Raw genomic sequence first — 24,429 nt, 5'->3', positions numbered from 1 at the left:
TTTATTTTATCTCTTCAAAATTAATAAAATTATAATTTAATCCTTTTAAAAATTATAAATTTATAAAATTTTATAATTCAATTTCCACCTCTATTTTTTATTTATTATTATTATTTTACTTCGCCTCTGAAGGCATTCATGTGAGTTTGAAGAACACTAACAACAGGAAGAGAGCGGCGAATATAGTGGGGGGCAAGGGCCTGACCCCCACAAATGGAACAATTGTCATTCAATGATTTCATAAATAATAAATATGAATGTATATATATAGTCAAATTATACTTTAATAAATATGCATGTATATATATAGTAAAATTATATTTTAACTCTCAAAATGAAAAAAAAAGTTTAATCCTTTAAAAATTCATAAATTAATACATGATAAAAATATATTTTAACTTCTCGAAAATTCGTAATTCAATTCTACCCCTTAAAAATTTTGTGAATTTGTCCATACAAATAGAGTGATATTATATACAGACCGTTGAGAGGAGGACAAGTGCTCCATTTAAGAAAAGTCTTCGAAATATTGTTTGTTTAGAGTTGATGGACCCCTCAACGAATCAGTATCATTCTAGAATCGAGTTGATTTTGTATCTCGACTTCGACAAAAGCCTTTTAAGTTAATATGATTAAAAAAAAAAATCCAACTATTCTACGCCACTAAATGCCAAGAGAAAAGAGTAGTGGGGGTAGCATAGGTGACTAAACATGATATTTGAGGCAGAATGATACTATTCATTCATGCGTAGGTTTTGGGACAGGTTTTTTCTACATTATTAGTAAACCCTAGTTTGGCATCATGTTCAAATAATTCAATTTTTTCAAAAAGTTTAGGGTTAGAAAAATATAATTAATGGATTTGATATTCTAATTTTGGACAGACTGATATTTTCTATTTCTTTTTTAAATTATATTAAGAGTATTTTGGTTGAATTTCTAATTTTTAATTTAACTGATTCAATTTTTTGATGCGATAATTTATTTATAAAAAAATAATTTGAATTGATGTTAGGAGTCGTATTTTTGTTGAATTTTTATTTTCTTTATTTAATCGATTCAATTTATTGATGTGATTATTTATAATGAAAAATGATAATAATTAATTTTTTAAAAATATTAAAAATTAGAAGATTTAAGAAAAATAGATATAAAAAAAACATAAAAATGAAACATAAAAAATCCTTTTTTTGGGCAGTTTTTCAATAATTTATTTTTAATTTTTGATTTATATGCCTACTACCTCTGATTTTTAAATCAATCGGTTTAACAGACTAATTCGATCCAGAATATCTAGTCGATAAAAGATGCAATTAAACGATGATACATACTGTTAAGAAAAAGTTAACAGAATGACTGGTGGAAGAACCTATTTAAAATGATATTGATAGTTTGAAGGTTAGTTAAAACTTTTTGAAATTTAGAGACAAATTTAGAATTTAACCTATAATTTTATATAATTTTTAAAAAAATATAATACACCAAATATACTAAAAATATTAAAATAAATGTTTCCCAACAAATTAAATTTTTTTACTTACATAATACTAAAATAAGTGTAACTTAACAAACAAATACTTCTAAAATAATAGCAAAGTTAACAATAAAATAAGTGTTATATAATATCCAAACATTAACAACAAAATAGTAGCAACATTATAGATAAATGATAGCAAAATAGTGGTAAAAAGTGAGAAAACAACAGCAAAACAACAAAACTTTTTTATGGCAAATCCGGGTCGGGCCGGGTCTGGGCAAAGAAAATATTACCCGAGACCTAACCCATTCTTTAAACGGGTCTTATTTTTTGCTTAAACCCATTTTTCAGGCTTATCATAACAAAAAAACAGTTTATTTTGAACCGGATATACGATTTGATACTTATATTTTAGTAAAATTTGAGATTTAATCTGTTGACTAAATCCAATCATTAGTATTTTTCCGTACAAATAATGTAACTTAGCTTTAATTATTAAGTTTTAAATATAAAGTGAAATTACAAAAATGGACCCATATTTTATTGCTATTTCTCATGGATATTTATAGGATACAATATGATTCAAACACTAACAAACCTAACAGTCAAATCTTAATACAACAAAGTGCGAACTTTGGATTATTAATTAGTTGATCCATTCATCTTCAAGATTCAAATAAGATTCTAGACCTCGAAGATCCAAGTGTTCACATGCCTGACAAAACTCGGTACCATGACTGTACTCCCCGTTGTCCGCCACATTATTGCCCATTTTGTCACCGCGGTTTTGAGTTCGATACAACTCCGGGATCGGGTTGTATTCGAATGCGAGAAGTTCATCGATATCGAAATCGACTAAGAAATCCATGGAATTGTTGTTAGTATTATCCTCATTGATGGCTGAAGAAGAAGGGGTCTCACTAGGACTGTTGACTAGAGTTTCGGATTTGGGGTCTAAAGTATCAACATTGACGGCCTTGGTGCACTTCACTGCTTTGGTCCAAATCACATTGTGAGAAGAAACTTGGGGGGTATTTGGAGAAATATTCCTTTTCTGGCCTTCCATCCTTTTGCTCAAATTTGTGTTCCAATAGTTCTTTATTTCATTGTCTGTTCGCCCCGGTAATCTTCCAGCAATCAGAGACCACCTAAAAAGAAAACACAAATATTTTTAGCTTTTTGGCTTTATTTATTGAATGGGTTAGTTCACCAGAAGTCCCTGAATTATTGGTTGAATTTTTAATTAATCCTTAAAGTTCACGTTTTGAAGTTTAGAAAAGAGTTAACTATTACTATCACTGTCATTCTAATAGAAAAAGTTCACGGAATAGCTGTCAAAAGGATTTTTGGAAAGATACTCATGGGTTAATTTCACTAGAAGTCCCTAAACTATGAGTCAAATTTTAAACTAATTCTAATTAAGTATTTAATCAGGATTCCAATCTGTAGCAAATTAACGTGGTCCTTTTGAAATGAAGTTCAAAGTCACAAGATGGGGTTTTTGGTGGGTCAGGCTTTCCCTTTGTTTTTTCTTCATTTTAACCACAGCTAGTCCTGGTTATGATGTAGAAAACTGTGGTTTAGCCATTAAAACAACAATAATTGAGAAATTTGACATCAAAGGTTCATGAAAAGGATCTTTATAAGATTTCTTAAATGTACTAATTAGCCAACAATAATTACAGATCATCAATATCTTCGTACACTTTAACAATATGTTAATGTTGATTTCATTAATCTTAAAAGCAATAGATGAAAGGTTGAATTATAATTTTAATCACTCAAATTATTTTAACATATTTTTCCTTAAAACATGCTTCCCAAAACACAAAAATCTAAGTAGCATGATGAGGTGAAAGGCGTGTTTTTAAGAAAAACCCATATCACGTTTCAAGAAGAGAGTTAGAACGTTAGAAACGGCCTCGAATATTGACAGTAAAACAAAGTTAAAGATATGCCTAAAAAATTCAAGTAGCATAATTAATTGAAAAAGAAGTTTTTAAGAAAAATTCACATTAACTTTTTAACCATATTATACCAAATTGAAGTACTAAGATTAAATCAACCGCATTATACTAAATTAAGGTACAAAGATTAAATAGAGCATAGTAGAGGCACTGAAACCCAAATTTGACCAAAAGAGAAAAGATTAGTGAAGTTTACCTGTTACCAAGGAGCTTGTGTAGTCTAATAATGAGCTCTTCTTCTTCAATAGAGATGTTCCCTCTCTTAATGTCCGGCCTCAAATAATTCAGCCACCGGAGCCGGCAACTCTTCCCACATCTCTTCAACCCTATATATATATCAAGTTACAAATTAAACTCAAAAATCATACAAAAGCTTGGGTCAATGCTATTCTATCGAAGTTTCGAGTTGGTATATTATAGACAGAAAAACAATACTAGACGAGCTTTGTCCAGTTTAGGATCTTACTCAGCTCAAACAGAATAATCAGTATATTTTGAGTGAAATTAAGCAGGACTATACCAGCTTTTTGAGGAAGGTCTCTCCATTTGCCTTCACCATGGATGGTGATGTAGTTTTTGAGGATTTGGTCTTCATTTGCAGTCCATGCTCCTTTGTTAAGCCCTTCTTTGGCACAGCAAGGCCTCCTCCCCATATTTTTACACAGACACACAGTCGCTCTCTCTTTGAGTACCGGGTTTGTTCTTATTATTATAATTGGGGGTGGACGTCATTTTCTGGTGATATATGGGGTATTTATATAGGGAAGCTGTTTAAACTATTTATACGTAACACCGTATATTGGGGGTTGATGTTTGCATGTATGAAGGAACCCCAAGTACTCTGAATTATTAAGTAAAAAAAAGGGTAAATTGCACTTGAGGTTATTAAACTATTAGTAAATCTATGTTTTAGTTATTTAACTTTAAAAGGTTACAAAATAGTCACCGAACCATTCAATCCCTAGACTGTTAAAATCATTGTTGATGAAATAGCTTTAAACGTCATGAATTTGCGAATCAAAATCCAAATAACTTTCTTTTTCGATATCCGACACTGATCGTTAAATTGACTTGGATCTAAAGTATATTCTTCTACTCGTCGATGGGTATTGATCTGTTGTACCGTCAAATAATTGCTTGGAGCTCACCAGCTAAACTTTTTTTTTTAAAAAAAACTTAACAATCAAATGACTTAAATAAAAACTTTTGAATAATTCGATGACTTAAATGAAAACTTTTCGAATAGTTTAATGGCCATTTTGTAACTTTTTTAAATTGAGTGTCTCATCTCCAAAAAATTCATGTTCAAATTCAAATTTGATTCAATCCAATTGATTCTGTTTACACTAATTAAATAAATAAATAAATATTTCAATTTAAATTTGAGTTGGGTTAGTTCAAAGTCAAAATACCTAGTCCAAAGCTCAGCCCGCATATATGTATCAAACCTATGCTCACTTGATCCATGTACATGTCTAATTCTAATGCTATATCAGTCTCCTATATATATATACGAGTGTTTCTTAATCTATATATGTACGAGTTTGGAGAAACTTTTGAACTGATGAAAATACCCTTTATTATTAATTATATTAATAAATAAAAATTAGAATAGTAATTTATTAGTATTATTATATGATAATAATAAAAGAAATATTAATTAATATGTAGTATATTAATGTGAAATTAACTAATTTGATATTTTAAAAAAATATACTTAGAAAAAAATAATATACTATTAATTATTTGGTATTTGAGATTTTAGTCATAGGTTTACAATTATTTGGTTTTAATAATATTTACATTTAATTAATGGGTTTTTATTATAAATTAGACTAATTCTCATTTAATTAATAAATATATATTTTTAAAAATGATAAAAATATATTACTTAATAAATTTAAAAATAAGCACGTAAAATCAATACAATGCATGTGATCTGGGAACTGGTATGATTTAAATGTCTAATATTCTCATCAAAATAAATTTAATTAAGGGTTCGACAATTTCACACTTTTAAAAAAAGTAATAATAATAGTTCGGTAAACTACATCCAAAGTCACTAAACTAATAATAAGTTTACGTTTTGGTCACTAAACTTAAAAAAGTTACAAAATAGTCTCTGGACTATTCAAAAGTTTTTATTGAAGTCACTGGGTTGTTATTTTTTTAAAAAAAGAGGTTTGGCTAGCGGGCTTTAAGTGATAATTCGACAATCGATACGATAGATCAATATCAATTGACAAGTAGAATAATATATATATCTTAAATCCAAGTCAATTTGATAGTTAGTGTCAGAGATAAAAGAAGAAAGTTTTTTAGATTTTGATTTGTAAATTCATGGCGTTCAATGTTGTTTCATAAAAAAAAAATTGAACTGTAGAAGAAAAGGGGAATGAGAGCTTTTGATTGGTGTAGACGGTGTGCAGAGAAGGCCATACATCAGTGATTTTAGCAACTCAATGACTTAAATGAAAACTTCTGAATAATTCAATGATCATTTTGTAACTTTTTGAAATTGAGTAACCAAAATTTAAACTTATTTATAGTATTTATAAAGCCCTTTACTAAGTTGGTGTCACCCATCAATCGAGTCCCAACTCAGTTAGGAAAATTCTTTTGATGCCCCTTTCACATTTAAAAAAAAAAGTTATTTGAGGGTACTTTATTCTTTTATTAAAAAAAACCAATAATATGTGCATAGGATGGGATTTGGACTCATGCCAATTAAGTTAGCAAAACTTCAAATTTACCAGTCAATCAAAGTATTATTTTAATATTTTTATACATTTTAATTTTAATATGCACATTTTATTACCTTCATCAATTGTACGTATTAATAATGTTGTTGATTGAAATGAAGTTACAAATTAACTCAAGACAAACTTAGGATTGATGACAACACCATGATAAATAATTATATCTATTTCGTAATCTTAATTTAACATATTCATGTGTTTATATTTCACTTTCCTTACAACTTATTCTAGTTTTTATTATTATTTCAATATCGTACATATTTCATGTGTTATTAATTAGTTTCAAATCATACATTTCATTGTTTATCATATGTTATTTTTAAACACAAATCGTGCAATAAACTTTCGAATTATTATTTAATTGTGTTGATTGATGTTTACTTGGGTAATGGTTATTCAATCTGAAAGAGGAAAACAAGTCCCCCCTCCCCATGTGCAAAAGAAATCTGCTTTTCTTTGTTTCCCACAATTACTGTACGACTGCTTTTCGAGGCTTATTAGTTGAGGGATTCACGTTTTGAAGTTACAAGTTTGAGACCACAAATTCAAATTCTTTTTAATAATATATTCTGCGTGCAAACAAAAAGAAAGAAAGGCAAACACCGTATAGTCATCACAAATCATCACCATCACATTGAAAAGTCAATGCTTGAGCGAAATTACTACTGAAAACCTTAATTTCTTTGTCTCTTTCAATTACTACAATAATTACACTGGTAATTAACACTTTCTTGTTGAATGCATGAGATTCACGTGTGTATATATATACATGGTTAGAGTTGTGTGACTCGAATTCTGATAAATTATTTGTACGTTAAGTTAAATAAAATATATTTTTTTCTAGAAGATTTAGTATTTATTAGTATAATATATTTAACACTTATTAGCATAGTTTATTTGACTTACTAATTTAGCCTATAAATAGGTTTTTACAACCTTAGAAAACACATCCATTAGAGATTAGAACTCATAACACATTTAGAGAATTTTGTGTTTACGTTTTGAGGGTTCTTTGTTTTTGGATTTTCGGGGTTTAATTTTTATCTCTATATTTTGTACTCTTCGCTCTTTTGCCATTATAGTAAAATTATTTTTGCCCGTGATTTTTTTATCCTATTTGGAAGGGTTTTTCCACGTTAAATTTGTGTATTCAATTTCTCAATTTATTCCGCTATTTTTTTTACTTGTTGCTTAATCGGGTTGATCTTAACAAGTAGTATCAGAGCTAGTTCAATTTTCATAGATCAGCCCGTTCAGAGATAGCAGTAACAATGTTTGAAATTGAGAAGTTTGATGGTGAGACAAATTTCAATCTGTGGCAAGTTCGGATGATAGCAATTCTAGTTCAAAACAGCTTGAAAAAAGTTATTACTGGAAAGAAGCCTGAGAATCTAAATCAAACAGAATGGTTCAGCTTGATGAAAAGGCCTTGTCTGCAATCTAGTTGTGTCTCGCGAATACAATATTGCAGGAGGTATTGATGGAGAAAACCTCATTTACCAATATTTCAATCAATAATTTAATACTTTAAAACGCTACTAATCATACTTAATAAATTGATTCACTTTTTTATTTATCATTCAAAAGATTATAACCATTTACTCACAACCAAGATCATTTAGCATATATATATTTTTATATATACAACTCGTGTTCAATCACCTAGTACATGCCACTTAAACAAAAGGAAGAAATACATCACCAAAATTTTCCTGATGGAGTCGGGATCTTTCTAGATGCTGAACTAGACCTTGAACTCTAATGACCTGCGCACGGAAACAACCGTACGCTGAGTATTTCATACTCAGTGGTATTACTATAATGTAAATTATTTAAGTAAAATAACAAATAAACATGTCAAATTATATAACAATTAATTCATAAATAAACTAATTTATTCTTAACTTTCATTTCTCAACAATAACAACTCAATTTGGCTATTCATCAATTTAATATCATATAACATTTCATTTGAACATAAATCTCTTCATGAATCTTTGATTCATTCTTTTCATTCTCATTTCTCAATTTCAATTCACTTTTCATTTCATGAATAAAGTCGATCATTTTTATTCGATTTTTTCTATTCCATTTATTTGCCCCTATTAACAAGACTCGGACTTTGGCAGATACACGGATCCAACCAAACACACCAGAAGGGCACCTAGTGCCTCATCTGATAGTTCGAAGCAAAGCTGACACCCTGTGTCTCATCGGCCAAGCAGAAGTAAGTCGATACCCAGTACCTCATCGAATCTATCCGAAGAAATATAGTGACACCCAGTGTCTCATCAACTCAAGGTCAAAGTATCCCTGAACTCTTCCAATCCTATGGCATGCCAACTATATCCGACTCAGCCTGACTAGTTAATAGGGTATTCAAACCATTTTTCTATTTCAAATTCACTTTCGATTCAATCATAATTCAATTCAATTTCACTTTCCACTTTTTAATCAATACACAGTTCAGATAATTTCACTTCAATTTAATTCATTTCGATTCACTTTTCCAATCAATATGCAATTCATATATTCACACATATTCATACTTTCATTCACTTTTATTCAATGCAATATTTTACTACTCACCTCAATTTCACTTACCAAGTGCTTTAATTGAAATTTAACAATTGAAAATAAATAAATTCAAATTATAGTAATACAAACCATAAATCTCCCGTTTTAGTCCTCGATAGCTTTCTCCTTTCCTTTTGATGCCGATGCCTCGGGTTCTTTGCAAGCTACGAAAATAATAATAATTTTCGCTATTAATTACAACATTAAATTAAAAAAAAAATAATTGAATTTCTAATCAATTCTTACCTTATTCCCAATTTAATCTTAACTAAGTTTACTTACTTTCCTAATTCAATTCACACTCTATTTCTATTCAAATTTCATCCAAACTCAAATTTAACTATTAAAATTTCAGCATATTTTCCTAATTTCGAATTTCCCTCAATTTAGTCCCTAAAACATAAAACTTATAATTTCTTTTACAATTTAATCCTTTTATCAATTCTAACTTAAAATTTATTCAATTAAATCCCTAATTCAACAATTTATTCAACATGAACCATGCTTAACAACTTATAAACTTCCAAAACCTCAACTTAATTTCATCAAAACTCTACTCTAAAACTTCTAAAACATCAAAATTAAAAGAAAAGGGCTTAATTGGCTTACCAAATTAAACTCCAAGCTTTAAAAACCCTATTTCCCTTTTTCTTTCTTTTTCTTCTTCCTTTCTTTCCTTTCCCCTGTTTCGAAGTAGCTTCTGTTCTTTTTCTTCTCTGTTTCTTTCTTTTACTTTATTTTATTTGCTTTATTTTTTTAATTACTAAATAATTAATATAATATTAATATAAAATATCGTATGCTTAAATATTAAGTAAACCAATTGTTTAATTACATTTGTACATATTTATTTTATTTTATTACATTTGTATAAATTTTATACCATTTATTTGTCAATCATTTTATTTATTTAATAAAAATCTATTTAACAACAATTGATAATATTACAAATGTACATATATATTTTATTTATAAAAGTACAATATCATCTATACCATACACTTGTCATCATTTATTTTATTTATCACACAAAAATCTTATAATTTAATTATTTATCTAATAAATATCTATTTAATAATTTAATATAATTATTACAAATGTATATACTTCTATTAATACATTTGTATTAAATCACTTCTATACATTTGTCTTTGTTTAACTTATTTCATAATATAATAATAATAATAATAATTAATATAATTTATTATTTAATATTAAACCTTAATGATTATTAATGAAATTAAAAAAATATATCACATAAAAATCTTCAATCTTACCCACTTATGCCTCTTCATACTTGTGAATTGGCTTAATTGCCATTTTGGTCCTTTATACTTTCTTTTAATCTTAAGTAAACTTTTACCCTTTACTCTATTTAATCCTTTTCCTAATTATTCTTAATTAGACTAAATTCACCTATCTAAAACCTAATTAAACACACAAATAGTCTCGTAAATATTTCTAATAATTATTTTCGAACTCAATTTACTAAGACGGAGGCCCGATATCATACTTTTCTGATGCCCGTGAATTTTGGGTCATTACATAATGTGAAGTTACATGGTACTAGCAAAAGTCTTTGGTTGATAGCAATAGCGGCATCATGTTGGTCTATTTGGCTCGCAACGAACAAAATGGTGTTTGAAAGAAAGGTGTTGTCTATGGATACGCTGAAATTTCATTCCAAGATGAGAGCATTGTTGTGGGTAAGAGTTGCTTTCGATGAGTGTATGGTACAAGAGAGATTATGGTGGTTACGTCCGTCTAAGTGCAGGTTCGATTCCAAACCTGTTACACTGGGTTTGCGTTATCCTCCTCATGGGTGGCTGAAGTTTAACATAAGTGGAATGGCAACTGAGGAAGCTATGGGCTGTGGAGGTGTTCTTAGAGACGAGGAAGGAAATGTAAGAGCTTTATACTCGGGACAATGTGATGCCATTGATGCGAGATTCAGCTAAATTAGGAGCAATAAGTACTGCGCTGGATGTAATAATTGAGATAGGGTGGAGGGGAACTGATTTGATTATTGTTGAAATTGGGTCACGGGTGGCATATAATTGGTTATTGAATAAAGACAGGAGACCTTGGTTGCAACAAACTACATTCGCAGATATGGAAAGGAGACTAGCCTGTGTGGCTGATGTAGCATTTTCAAAAGCAAAGCAACATGGCAATGAAATAGCAGAAACATTAGCGTCAGCAGGTATTAATCATAGGGTTATGTTCAAGGCGTGGTGGTGAATGTTAGATTGGTGATTAGAATGTCTGGTTTTCATGTTATATTAGCTTTTGTGACAATTGTATTGTTTAGCTGGAACTACTGTTCTGTTGCTTTTAAACAGAATAGTTTGACTGAAGCCAAAAAAAAAAGGATGAACATTAGCTACAAGTGATGCAGGAAGAGTTGAACTAATTTGAAAGGAATGATGTATAACAGTTAGTACTCAGAACAAAAAACAACATTGTTATAAGAATAAAATGGATTTTTAAGAACAAAACAAATAAGCAATTCGTTAATTAACTATATGGTTCTTTTGGTATTGTTAATAAATCATATGATGATACATCGTAAAAAAATTAATAATAAATTCAAGTGGCTTTATTTATATTGACGTATTAAAATTTGGTTCATTGACCGTGTATATATAGGATTGTTAAACCATCTACACATCATATAAAAGTTCTTGAAGTTTGAGTTTAGTACATTATAGCAATGTATGAAATTATTGTCAATGAATTAAATGATGATACATCATAAAAAAAAACTTTTTAAAATAAATACAAATGACTTCATTTATAATGATATGTCGAAACTGAATTTACTAATCGTATATAAAATTATAAATTATCGGTGCACCAAATATAAATCTTTAAATTTTGAATCTGATATTTCAAAATCTAACATTTAATTTTTTCTTCTTATTTACAAATTGTTTTTTTATATATAATTTTATTTTAGAAATTTGTATATGCCCATGGTAGTGTAACACCCCTTACCCGTATCCAACACCGGAATAGGGTACGAGGCATTACCAAAACACATACACTTGTAAACGTATTTAACCGAGTTATAAAATTTCATCAAAATTAAAACTTTCAAAATAATTAACATGTTTCTATAACTTTTCACAATATATCCTCAAAATATTATAATCATAATAATTAGGGCCTGCGAGACCCGATACATACTCATGCAATTTAATGCTTCATTTCCATTTCATTCAATTCGCAATTTCTCATGCTCATAATTTAAATCATATCACTAGAAATTTCCATTTAATTCACGTACAATTCAATGACATCAAATTCAAAACTAATACATATTTACCATTTAACTCAATGTTTATTGATTATACCATTCAATAACACATTTATGAAATTCTCAATTTAGCAATGAAAATATCACTTTAGTTTGAATAACAACATCGTCCTGATATAAATACACTACCACTTATCCATTTACTTTAATTCTTTTGGGCCCATTTGTCACTTACCATCCTTAATCAAATTAGGGAACGGTCACGGAAAATTGAGTACTTCACTTTCACTTTGCCATAGTATAACTATGGTCTTACGTATGATCACTTATCACTTGTCCCTGATCAGATAAGTGTAGCCACCTATCACTTTGTTTCTTGATCAGATAAGTGTAGCCACTTATCACTTTGTCACTTGATCAGATAAGTATAGCCGAAGCTATTACTTATCACTTTCCACTTGTCACTTGATCAGATAAGTGTAGCCGAAGCTATCACTTATCACTTTTCACTTGTCACTTGATCAGATAAGTGTAGCCGAAGCTATCACTTATCACTTTGTCACTTGATCAGATAAGTATAGCCGAAGCTATTACTTATCACTTTCCACTTGTCACTTGATCAGATAAGTGTAGCTAAAGCTACCACTTATCACTTTGTCACTTGATCAGAAGTACTCAAATCCGGCGTTCCGCTCAATTTGATCATTTATTCATATATCAGGCTTACCAACATGTGTTAATTCATAAACCATTCATGGTATTATTTCATGCCAAATCATATACTGAATATACCATACACACATACTATGAAACTTTATTTTCACACATGAGCTTAAACCATGACCAATAATGCACAAAAATAAGCATCATTCATATTTCATCGTTTATGAGTTATAATCAAACATATGACCATTTATACACGAATCATTCATATATTTCCCAATTTTCCTCCTCCTCCTCTCCATTCCACATCCTTAATGTGTATAACACACTTAAACAACATTAACCATAATTTCAATATTCACTAACATGTATATTCAAAGCTGTTTATCCGAGTCAGAGTCACTAAATTATTTTTATCTGGAGCTACAGAGCTCCAAATTAAGATCCGTTAATTTTCCCTGAAACTAGACTCACATATCTTCATACCATAAAATTTTCATAATTTTTGGTTCAGCCAAATAGTACAGTTTATTCTTTAAAGTTTCCCCTGTTTTGCTGTCTGACAGTTCCGACCACTCTTCACTAAAAATTAATTATCTCATTGTACAGAATTCGGATGATGTTTTAGCTTGTTTCTTATAAAAATAGACTCATTAAGGATTCTAACCATATAAACTATAACTCATAATCATTTTTGTACAATTTTAATGATTTTCCAAAGTCAGAACAGGGGAACCCGAATTCATTCTGACCTTGTCTCACAAAATCTATTATATCTCATGATTTACAATTCCATTGCTCACATCATTTCTTTTATAAGAAACTAGACTCAATAAGCTTTAGTTTCATATTTTATTCATCCTCTAATTCAATCTCTACAATTTTTGGTGATTTTTCAAAGTTACACTACTGCTGCTGTCCAAAACTGCTTTAGTGCAAAATGTTGATTTCCATTTTGCCCCAAATTTCACAGTTTATACAATTCGGTCCTTTCTCAATTAACCCCTCAATTAATCTAATTTTCTCAATTAGTACTTTACTAGACATTATAAGTTGTTACACAACTATTGAAATTCAGAATTTCCACATATAACTCTATCTTCAAACTCTTTTACTATTAGGTCCCAAACATTCACTTTCTATTCAATTCTTTCAATAAAATCAGCATATGAACAATTTAAAGCTCTAATTTCATGCTAAATCATCATATACTTCCAGCACATATTCATATCAACTTTCAACTTCTTTCATAAAATCAAAAACTAATGGATTTAACAAGTGGGCCTAGTTGTAAAAGTCATAAAAATACAAAAATTTCAAGAAATAGTCAAGAATTGAACTTACTTGTAATAAAAATATGAAGAACCAGCTTGAAGAAGCCCTTCCATGGTGTTTTAGCTGATGAGAATTCAGAAAAATGAAGAGAAATCTGGATAATTCCACTTGGGTCCTAACTTTATTAAGCAAAATTTGCAATTTTCCAATTTTGCCCTTAATTCTCCTTACTTTCTTGCTGATTTCATGCCTCTGCCGTCCAGCCCAAATAGACCTTGGGTCTATTTGCCTTTTAAGCCCTCTTCCTTTTATCATTTAAGCTATTTAATCATTTCCCAAAATTTTGCATTTGTTACAATTTAGTCCTTTTTGTTCAATTAATTATCCGAACTTTAAAATTTCTTAACGAAACTTTAATACTAACTTTTTAACACTCCATAAATATTTATAAAAATATTTATGGCTCAGTTTAAAATCCCCGAGGTCTTGATACCTCATTTCGATTCTAATTATTTTAATATTTATTTCTAGTGCACTATTCACTATTTCAAAAATTTTCCTAACTTCATATTTAACTTATACTTACTAAATTAATAATATTTTCTACCCATTTGTCGAATTTAGTGATCTCGAATCACCGTTCCGACACCTCTGAAAATTCAAGCCATTACATTTTTTTTTTCGTCGGATTTGTGGTCCCGAAACCACTGTTCCGACTAAGCCTAAAATCGGGCTATTACAACTCTCCCCCCTTTAGGGATTTTCGTCCCCGAAAATCTTACCAGATGGTAGGTTAATGATTTACTTCCACAGTATATTTCAAATTCACACATGATTTTGGATTTTCATATCTTTTACAGATAATCACATAGATTCATAAGAAAATCAGGATAGCGATATTTCAGCATCTGAAGCTACACAAAGTATCGAAAAATTACAATCCATATAGAATGATATCCATTTTGATAACCTGAGTAGTTTTCAGAACTATCAAATATTTCTCTCTTTTTATATTGTCCTCATTTTCTAATTCATTAACTTTTCCGACCACATTATTATTCTCCCGTACACGAACTTCTGTAACACTACACTCGTAAGCTTATTCAACCAAAATCTCACAAATTTCATTGTAACATTTTACTAATATGGGGGTGAGTGTAGTAAAGCCTCAAATTTATCTTACACATAAATGTGCATAACACATACCATCACAAATAGCCAATTCATTACTAAGTTCACATTCTCAAAGCATTTAATAAACATTTGCTTTTAATCACTTTTGTTCTCAACACAAAATTCTAACTCAAATCACTAATTCACAATCAAAATTTCTATATAGCATCATAATCCAAATATCATAACTCATATGCTTGTATAATTATAACATTCATCAATAAAAAAATGTTTTATTCTTTGATCCATACCTTTATGAGTTTCAACTCATAATCAATACATTTTCACTCAAACATTTTAGTATTTATTTCTATACTATTAGAATTAACTCAGTTGAAAAACATATCTGTCTCATCAAGATAATTTTCGTCATAGAACAATACTGATAAGGGGGTGATGGTGAAGTCATAAATCTTTCAACTTGCTCTCATAGATACATATATATATGATTTTGTATTCATCATCAATGTAATACCATCATAACCACGTAATTCATTCCAAGCAAATTAACACATCTATTTATTACAAATGTTTTCTGTCACTCACAATTTCACACAACGAATTTACTGACTCAAGCTCAACGTTAATATCTAATTAAATTCCAATACTTGGCTTCTATTTTACTTACCGACATTTGCCAAATTAGAGAACGTCTTACGGAATTGAGTACTTCGTTTTCTCGATGCCATAGTCCAACTATGGTCTTACACGTAATCACAAATCACATACCGATGCCATAGCCCAACTATGGTCTTACACGAAATCACATATCACTTACCGATGCCATAGCCCAGCTATGGTCTTACACGGAATCACATATCACACATATCACTTACCGACGCCATAGCCCAGCTATGGTCTTACACGGAATCACATAATCACATGTTCACATGTTGCCATGGTCAAACCATGGTCTTTTCCGTCAATTCATCACATATCACTGAACGAAAGTACTCATTCCTGCGTTCTACTCAATTTGACTTCCAATTCAATTTTTCATACTATTATAATATTCATGGTTTAGACATAAAACAAAATATTTTATTATCTTTAATTTAACAATTAAACATAAGATTCTATCATATGAACATACTAATTTCACTTATTCAAGCAGATGTACATACACACGTTCCATCTATTTAAGTAAATTTGCTTATCATATTCACTTAATCAAATATGTTGAACACATAGCATTATATAATCACCAACATACTTGGATGAGCTTGTCACAACATAAACTTTTTTTTAACTTATAGTCATCTCTTTTCATACATGAACACATCCATATCACAAATTTTTATACTTACCTTTCCAAATTCCAACATAACGTGAGCATATTTCATTTATCTCAATATCATTTTTAGCATTATCGAAAATAGCTCGATTGAAAATCATCTCTGTCTTAACAAAGCAATTTCGTTAGAGCCCGGAGATATCACATCATCAAGAGTAATAACGTGGCATGTATAGCTAGGCTCACATATGCTACGTTTGGTCCGAGAACCGACTAAACCGTAGCTCTGATACCACTAAATGTAACACCCCTTACCCGTATCCAACACCGGAATAGGGTACGAGGCATTACCAAAACACATACACTTGTAAACGTATTTAACCGAGTTATAAAATTTCATCAAAATTAAAACTTTCAAAATAATTAACATGTTTCTATAACTTTTCACAATATATCCTCAAAATATTATAATCATAATAATTAGGGCCTGCGAGACCCGATACATACTCATGCAATTTAATGTTTCATTTCCATTTCATTCAATTCGCAATTTCTCATGCTCATAATTTAAATCATATCACTAGAAATTTCCATTTAATTCACGTACAATTCAATGACATCAAATTCAAAACTAATACATATTTACCATTTAACTCAATGTTTATTGATTATACCATTCAATAACACATTTATGAAATTCTCAATTTAGCAATGAAAATATCACTTTAGTTTGAATAACAACATCGTCCTGATATAAATACACTACCACTTATCCATTTACTTTAATTCTTTTGGGCCCATTTGTCACTTACCATCCTTAATCAAATTAGGGAACGGTCACGGAAAATTGAGTACTTCACTTTCACTTTGCCATAGTATAACTATGGTCTTACGTATGATCACTTATCACTTGTCCCTGATCAGATAAGTGTAGCCACCTATCACTTTGTTTCTTGATCAGATAAGTGTAGCCACTTATCACTTTGTCACTTGATCAGATAAGTATAGCCGAAGCTATTACTTATCACTTTCCACTTGTCACTTGATCAGATAAGTGTAGCCGAAGCTATCACTTATCACTTTTCACTTGTCACTTGATCAGATAAGTGTAGCCGAAGCTATCACTTATCACTTTGTCACTTGATCAGATAAGTATAGCCGAAGCTATTACTTATCACTTTCCACTTGTCACTTGATCAGATAAGTGTAGCTAAAGCTACCACTTATCACTTTGTCACTTGATCAGAAGTACTCAAATCCGGCGTTCCGCTCAATTTGATCATTTATTCATATATCAGGCTTACCAACATGTGTTAATTCATAAACCATTCATGGTATTATTTCATGCCAAATCATATACTGAATATACCATACACACATACTATGAAACTTTATTTTCACACATGAGCTTAAACCATGACCAATAATGCACAAAAATAAGCATCATTCATATTTCATCGTTTATGAGTTATAATCAAACATATGACCATTTATACACGAATCATTCATATATTTCCCAATTTTCCTCCTCCTCCTCTCCATTCCACATCCTTAATGTGTATAACACACTTAAACAACATTAACCATAATTTCAATATTCACTAACATGTATATTCAAAGCTGTTTATCCGAGTCAGAGTCACTAAATTATTTTTATCTGGAGCTACAGAGCTCCAAATTAAGATCCGTTAATTTTCCCTGAAACTAGACTCACATATCTTCATACCATAAAATTTTCATAATTTTTGGTTCAGCCAAATAGTACAGTTTATTCTTTAAAGTTTCCCCTGTTTTGCTGTCTGACAGTTCCGACCACTCTTCACTAAAAATTAATTATCTCATTGTACAGAATTCGGATGATGTTTTAGCTTGTTTCTTATAAAAATAGACTCATTAAGGATTCTAACCATATAAACTATAACTCATAATCATTTTTGTACAATTTTTAATGATTTTCCAAAGTCAGAACAGGGGAACCCGAATTCATTCTGACCTTGTCTCACAAAATCTATTATATCTCATGATTTACAATTCCATTGCTCACATCATTTCTTTTATAAGAAACTAGACTCAATAAGCTTTAGTTTCATATTTTATTCATCCTCTAATTCAATCTCTACAATTTTTGGTGATTTTTCAAAGTTACACTACTGCTGCTGTCCAAAACTGCTTTAGTGCAAAATGTTGATTTCCATTTTGCCCCAAATTTCACAGTTTATACAATTCGGTCCTTTCTCAATTAACCCCTCAATTAATCTAATTTTCTCAATTAGTACTTTACTAGACATTATAAGTTGTTACACAACTATTGAAATTCAGAATTTCCACATATAACTCTATCTTCAAACTCTTTTACTATTAGGTCCCAAACATTCACTTTCTATTCAATTCTTTCAATAAAATCAGCATATGAACAATTTAAAGCTCTAATTTCATGCTAAATCATCATATACTTCCAGCACATATTCATATCAACTTTCAACTTCTTTCATAAAATCAAAAACTAATGGATTTAACAAGTGGGCCTAGTTGTAAAAGTCATAAAAATACAAAAATTTCAAGAAATAGTCAAGAATTGAACTTACTTGTAATAAAAATATGAAGAACCAGCTTGAAGAAGCCCTTCCATGGTGTTTTAGCTGATGAGAATTCAGAAAAATGAAGAGAAATCTGGATAATTCCACTTGGGTCCTAACTTTATTAAGCAAAATTTGCAATTTTCCAATTTTGCCCTTAATTCTCCTTACTTTCTTGCTGATTTCATGCCTCTGCCGTCCAGCCCAAATAGACCTTGGGTCTATTTTCCTTTTAAGCCCTCTTCCTTTTATCATTTAAGCTATTTAATCATTTCCCAAAATTTTGCATTTGTTACAATTTAGTCCTTTTTGTTCAATTAATTATCCGAACTTTAAAATTTCTTAACGAAACTTTAATACTAACTTTTTAACACTCCATAAATATTTATAAAAATATTTATGGCTCAGTTTAAAATCCCCGAGGTCTTGATACCTCATTTCGATTCTAATTATTTTAATATTTATTTCTAGTGCACTATTCACTATTTCAAAAATTTTCCTAACTTCATATTTAACTTATACTTACTAAATTAATAATATTTTCTACCCATTTGTCGAATTTAGTGATCTCGAATCACCGTTCCGACACCTCTGAAAATTCAAGCCATTACATTTTTTTTTTCGTCGGATTTGTGGTCCCGAAACCACTGTTCCGACTAAGCCTAAAATCGGGCTATTACAGGTAGAGGGAGTAGGTAAACTATATCATTTGGTACAATGAACCACCTGTATTCCCCATGTATTTAAAAGGTTACATTTGAATCGATTGAGTATTAATTCGATTGGCATGCGTATTGTTGTCAATGTAGAAAGACGTCGATTCAAGTATGCTAAAACACATTATTCTCCTATTTATGGGTTGAGGGTTGGGAGGAGCTTTAATTATCTTCCAATTTAAGGTAACCCATGTACAATAATGTGCAATTTGGCACATTTGGTTATTTATTTTCTACCCATCATTTATTAAGTTACATATACACATCTCAATACATAACAAGTATATAATTGGTTGACCTTAAAGTATATATATATATAAATGGTTTGAAAATTAAGGGTAAATTATACTAGTAGTCACTTAATTATTAGTATATTTTATTGGTCATCCAATTATTCAAAATTTTTGTCACCAATTGTTAAATTATTAACAGAAAAATAACTTGACAGCTTTTAAAATTGTCATAATAGCAACTTTAACCCTGAACATTTATACATTGTGTAATTTTATCTTTTTTGTAGTTTTAATTTTATTGACATTGAGAGTAAATTGACACAAATGTATAAATATCGAGTGTTAAAGTTACTATTATGACAAATCTAAAATCCACCACGTCATATTAACATTGGTTATTTAACTAATGGTGACTCAAAAAGACAAATTTATATGGTTGGATGACTATTTTGTAGCTTTTTATAAGTGGGCGACAAAAAAAGATTCTTACCTATGTTTGGGTGACTAATAATGTAGTTTACCCAAAAATTAATTAATTATTTTTTAGTACAAATGGCTGTGCTTGAACTAAAATTGAAGATAACTCTTTTATCCCAACTCATAAGCTCGAGTCTTTGCTCTTTTTCCTAGATATTCGAAAATGGAAATATTTTTTAAAATTACAAAATATAAACTGTGTCTTTCCCCGAAATTAAATTGGCATGTGAATGTGAAGATGAAATGTGTGTGGATATCAAAGAAAAATAAAAAAAAACTAGAAATTGTGGCACGTGGGGGAAATTTTTTTTTTTAAAAAATTAAAAAATTAAAGTTGTATTTTATGACTAACAACATATTTTAAAATCGGGTACAGTTATTGTCCGAGCCCTAGTTTTGTGAAAATAAAGGAGACAATTGTTGTTTGATCCGATAAATAAACCTTGTTTAAGTCAACAAGTTCATAACTTGATCCCAAGTGTTTAAAATAAAATAAAATAAAATAAAATCTTACAACTTAACTACAAAATCACAGTCTGTAATACAAAGTAACGTTTAATCTACGTACCTCACCAACTTGTCAATAAGAACATTATTAGTTCATCAGTGGTCAATAATTGTTGAATCTCTAGATTCAATTGTTGCTTCCATTTTTTTCTCAGAAAATTATTTAATAAATTCATTTTTTTATTTGATATTTTATTAATATTTTTTTGAGTGTTCTTTGTGCTCGTTTTGTTATTCATGTTTAGGGTTTGTGGTTACCTCTCTCAACAATGTCGTATTCAAAATTTAAACTTGCATTGATACATATAAAAAAATACTTAAAATTTCTATCGAGGTTTAAAATCAAAGCGAGCTAAATAAAAATAGAATTTTTTTAAAATTAAATTAAAGTAAAGTAAAGTAAAATATATAAATATGCTTATAATTTGGGTATTATTGATTTTTTTATCTACATGAGTTGATGTTCGATTAAGTCGTGATTAGGGATGGTGACAACCAGCATAGACCTTCCCCGAGAAAAGGTAAATTTTCATTTTTAATCTCTTTGAGAAATTCTAAAACCATAATTCATTTAAAATTTTCAGAAAGAATAAGTTAATGCAATAATAAAATTGTACTTTAGTCCCTTAAAAATTTATATTTCAAATTTGACCCTCAAATTAAATTTTTGACTTCATCATTGTGGATGCATAATTTTAAAAATCACTACCACCTCCATAACTGTTGGATGCATCTATCTCCGCCCTACCCTCCTCCGCTTCAATTTAATTTTTGCTACTTACCCTTAATATTTTCAATATTAAAATATAATTTTTCAAAAAAAGCTTTAAACATAAAAATTATATGATTACGTTATTACATTTTTTCCTTGTTAATATTTTATATATACAATAATAAAAGATCACCCATCTCATCCTACATCCACTTAAAAGAAAATTGTTTCATTCAAAACGAATCAGTTCAAAATTTAGGGGGCAATTTTAAATTTACCATCCTTAAGTTATAAAAAAAAAAAGGGAAAGCAATGGGAATTAGCTTTAGTTTTGGCAATAAATAGTTAAAATTTAAAAATTGAAATCCTATTTAAATATTAATATTAATATTTAAGTAAAAAGAAATTGGAGGATCCAATGATGATTGAGAGAGAGAGGCAAAATCCTCAAAGCCTGGAACCAAAATGTTCCCAATTTCAATAATACATTACGTATGTAAACACCATTGGAAAATAAATAAATAAATAAAATCATAGCGTTTGCTGTTTTACGTTAAGGTTTCCTTTTCCCAAAAAGAAATTTATTGCCCTAAAATTGAATTGACTTTGAAGCCAGTTACAATGAGACATTTAGTTTTAGTCAACTAATTTACATCCTATAAGTTAGCTCAAGACTTATAAATTACGGGTAAAAACAAAATTTATATAAAAAATAAGACTTATAAATAAATACTAATAACATAATCAATATTCATTATAATTATTATATTTCGTCTTCGTAATCATTTATATAATTAATATTTTAACAATTCAACTGTTATATTTTTATAATTTGGATTGGCCCAACCTGAATTCAATTTAAATAATGAAAAATTTTTAAAATTTAAAATTAATGACAAAATATCGATTAAAATATATTTTAATATTTTATTAAATTTTGAACGATGAAATGAGCTTTTTGAGTTGACTGGCCGAAAACAACCTTGAGCTTGAAATATTTTTGACACAAGCCTCGGCTCAGCTTGCCGCATGGACACCTTTAATATCAAGTTTGATATAAATTAGTTTTTTTTTTAAACTTACTTGTTTTGTGCAAAAAAAAAAAACTTTTATCCATTAAATTTTATTAATATATATAAATAATATTTTAAATCGATATGATATAAATATCAAATCGGTTAAAAAATTTACATGTATTATAAGTACATATATATATATCTTGGTAAATTCAATGGTTGGACTGTTAACATATTAATCGTAAAGCCTCTTTAATTTTACATTGGCGCAAGTAGATCCATTCGTCAAAGTTTATATTGAGTTTCTGATTTAGGGTTTAAGATGTCGAGTTTTAAATTTCAAGTTTATGTTTAAATACAACTACTAATTAACATTTATTTATATGTCTTCCACTATTTGTTATCAACTAACAGTACATGAGAGTCAAAATGTGTCCAACATTCACCCTATAATATATATCTGTTGGTATGTATGTAAAACAAAATATATATACGTATGTATACATGTGATATTGCAACCTGGCCATGAAACATAGGGCCAACCTTTGTGGACTAACAAGACGAGGTCGTCTGTCTATTTTGGAAATAATTCATATTAGGCTCTAGGCATAATCAAATAAAGTTTATTGACGTATCGCTAAAAGTATTATGGAAGCTATTATATTAGGAGTTCGATTCTATTTTGTTACTTTTACTTAAAAAAATAAGTAATTTTACTTTATGTATATTGGATCAAAAAGTAAATTGGTTCTCTTATAAAAAATTTCATCCATTTCTATTGTTAAAAACCAGTCCATGTATGTAAGATAGAATGAGATACACATGACACGCCATGTATAACGGTTTGGTTATTCTGTTAATCACGTCAATTTTTAATAGTAGAAATAGATGAAATTTTTAATAGAAAGAACCAGATTGTTTTTTACTATAATATACAAGGACTAATTTACTTGTTTTTTAAGTAAAGTAAAATGCAATCTAATTCCTAATACAAGAACCTCTATACTACTTTTATCTTGATTGGTCTAATAATTCATTCCGAGTATTATATCCCCTATGCTTGGGGGGTTTAGAATTTTCATTTTATTAATACTAAAAAATAATTTTAAAATAAATTTGCTTAAATTATGATTATTTTAGTTTTTTTATTAGGAAAAATGAAAATATATTATAATTATTTTTTTAGATTTGAAAGGATTTCAAATTGGGTAAATTAATATCTAGATCCATCATTTTAAATATATTATTTGAAAATAAATAAATTTATATTTTTGCAGGATATAAATATTCAACATTCTCTATCGACCTACAATTAACTTAAAACTAAGTATTTAAATGCATTATATCATAAACAAAAAATGGGTAGTAAATTGTTACAATTTATAAATCCTAAATTGATTTGCAAATGTCTAAATATATAATTTTAAAATAAACTATTCGAATTATTTTATATTATATTTTTTAATAATTGGGTCGAGGAAAATTTTATTAACTCTTAGTTCACGTATGTTGTATGTGATTTTATTTGTTTAAGTTTTATCATTTATTAAACAAAACAATTCTATTTTAGGTAATTGATCGGAAATAACATTATTCAAAATTAAAATTTATAAATTATTTTATTAATTCAAATATTATAATAATAAAAGAATTCCTAATTGCATATATATATAATGCTTAAAACTACTAATAATCATTTCTCAACCTTTAACTAGAAGGATAAATGAGCTCAAGTGCACTCAAACTCACATTTTATTATATCGGTAACAATAACGATACTAACAGATAAATATAATGTAATATAAATT

The 24,429-nt window shown here is 28.9% G+C and overlaps 1 protein-coding gene across 1 annotated transcript; it reads right to left on the bottom strand.

The window, feature by feature from the left end:
- Positions 1 to 1,991: 1,991 nt before the first annotated feature.
- Positions 1,992 to 4,162, bottom strand: LOC107932200 (transcription factor TT2-like). The gene is given in 3 exon segments (NM_001327344.1): positions 1,992 to 2,625; positions 3,641 to 3,770; positions 3,965 to 4,162. Coding segments are annotated over 3 exon segments (765 nt in total). The 5' UTR covers positions 4,098 to 4,162; the 3' UTR covers positions 1,992 to 2,123.
- Between the last annotated feature and the right edge of the window lie 20,267 nt (positions 4,163 to 24,429).

This window comes from Gossypium hirsutum, chromosome D07 (genome assembly GCF_007990345.1).
Source record: "Gossypium hirsutum isolate 1008001.06 chromosome D07, Gossypium_hirsutum_v2.1, whole genome shotgun sequence".
NCBI classification, from domain to species: Eukaryota; Viridiplantae; Streptophyta; class Magnoliopsida; order Malvales; family Malvaceae; genus Gossypium; species Gossypium hirsutum.
This window is presented reverse-complemented; position numbering and strand designations above follow the sequence as displayed.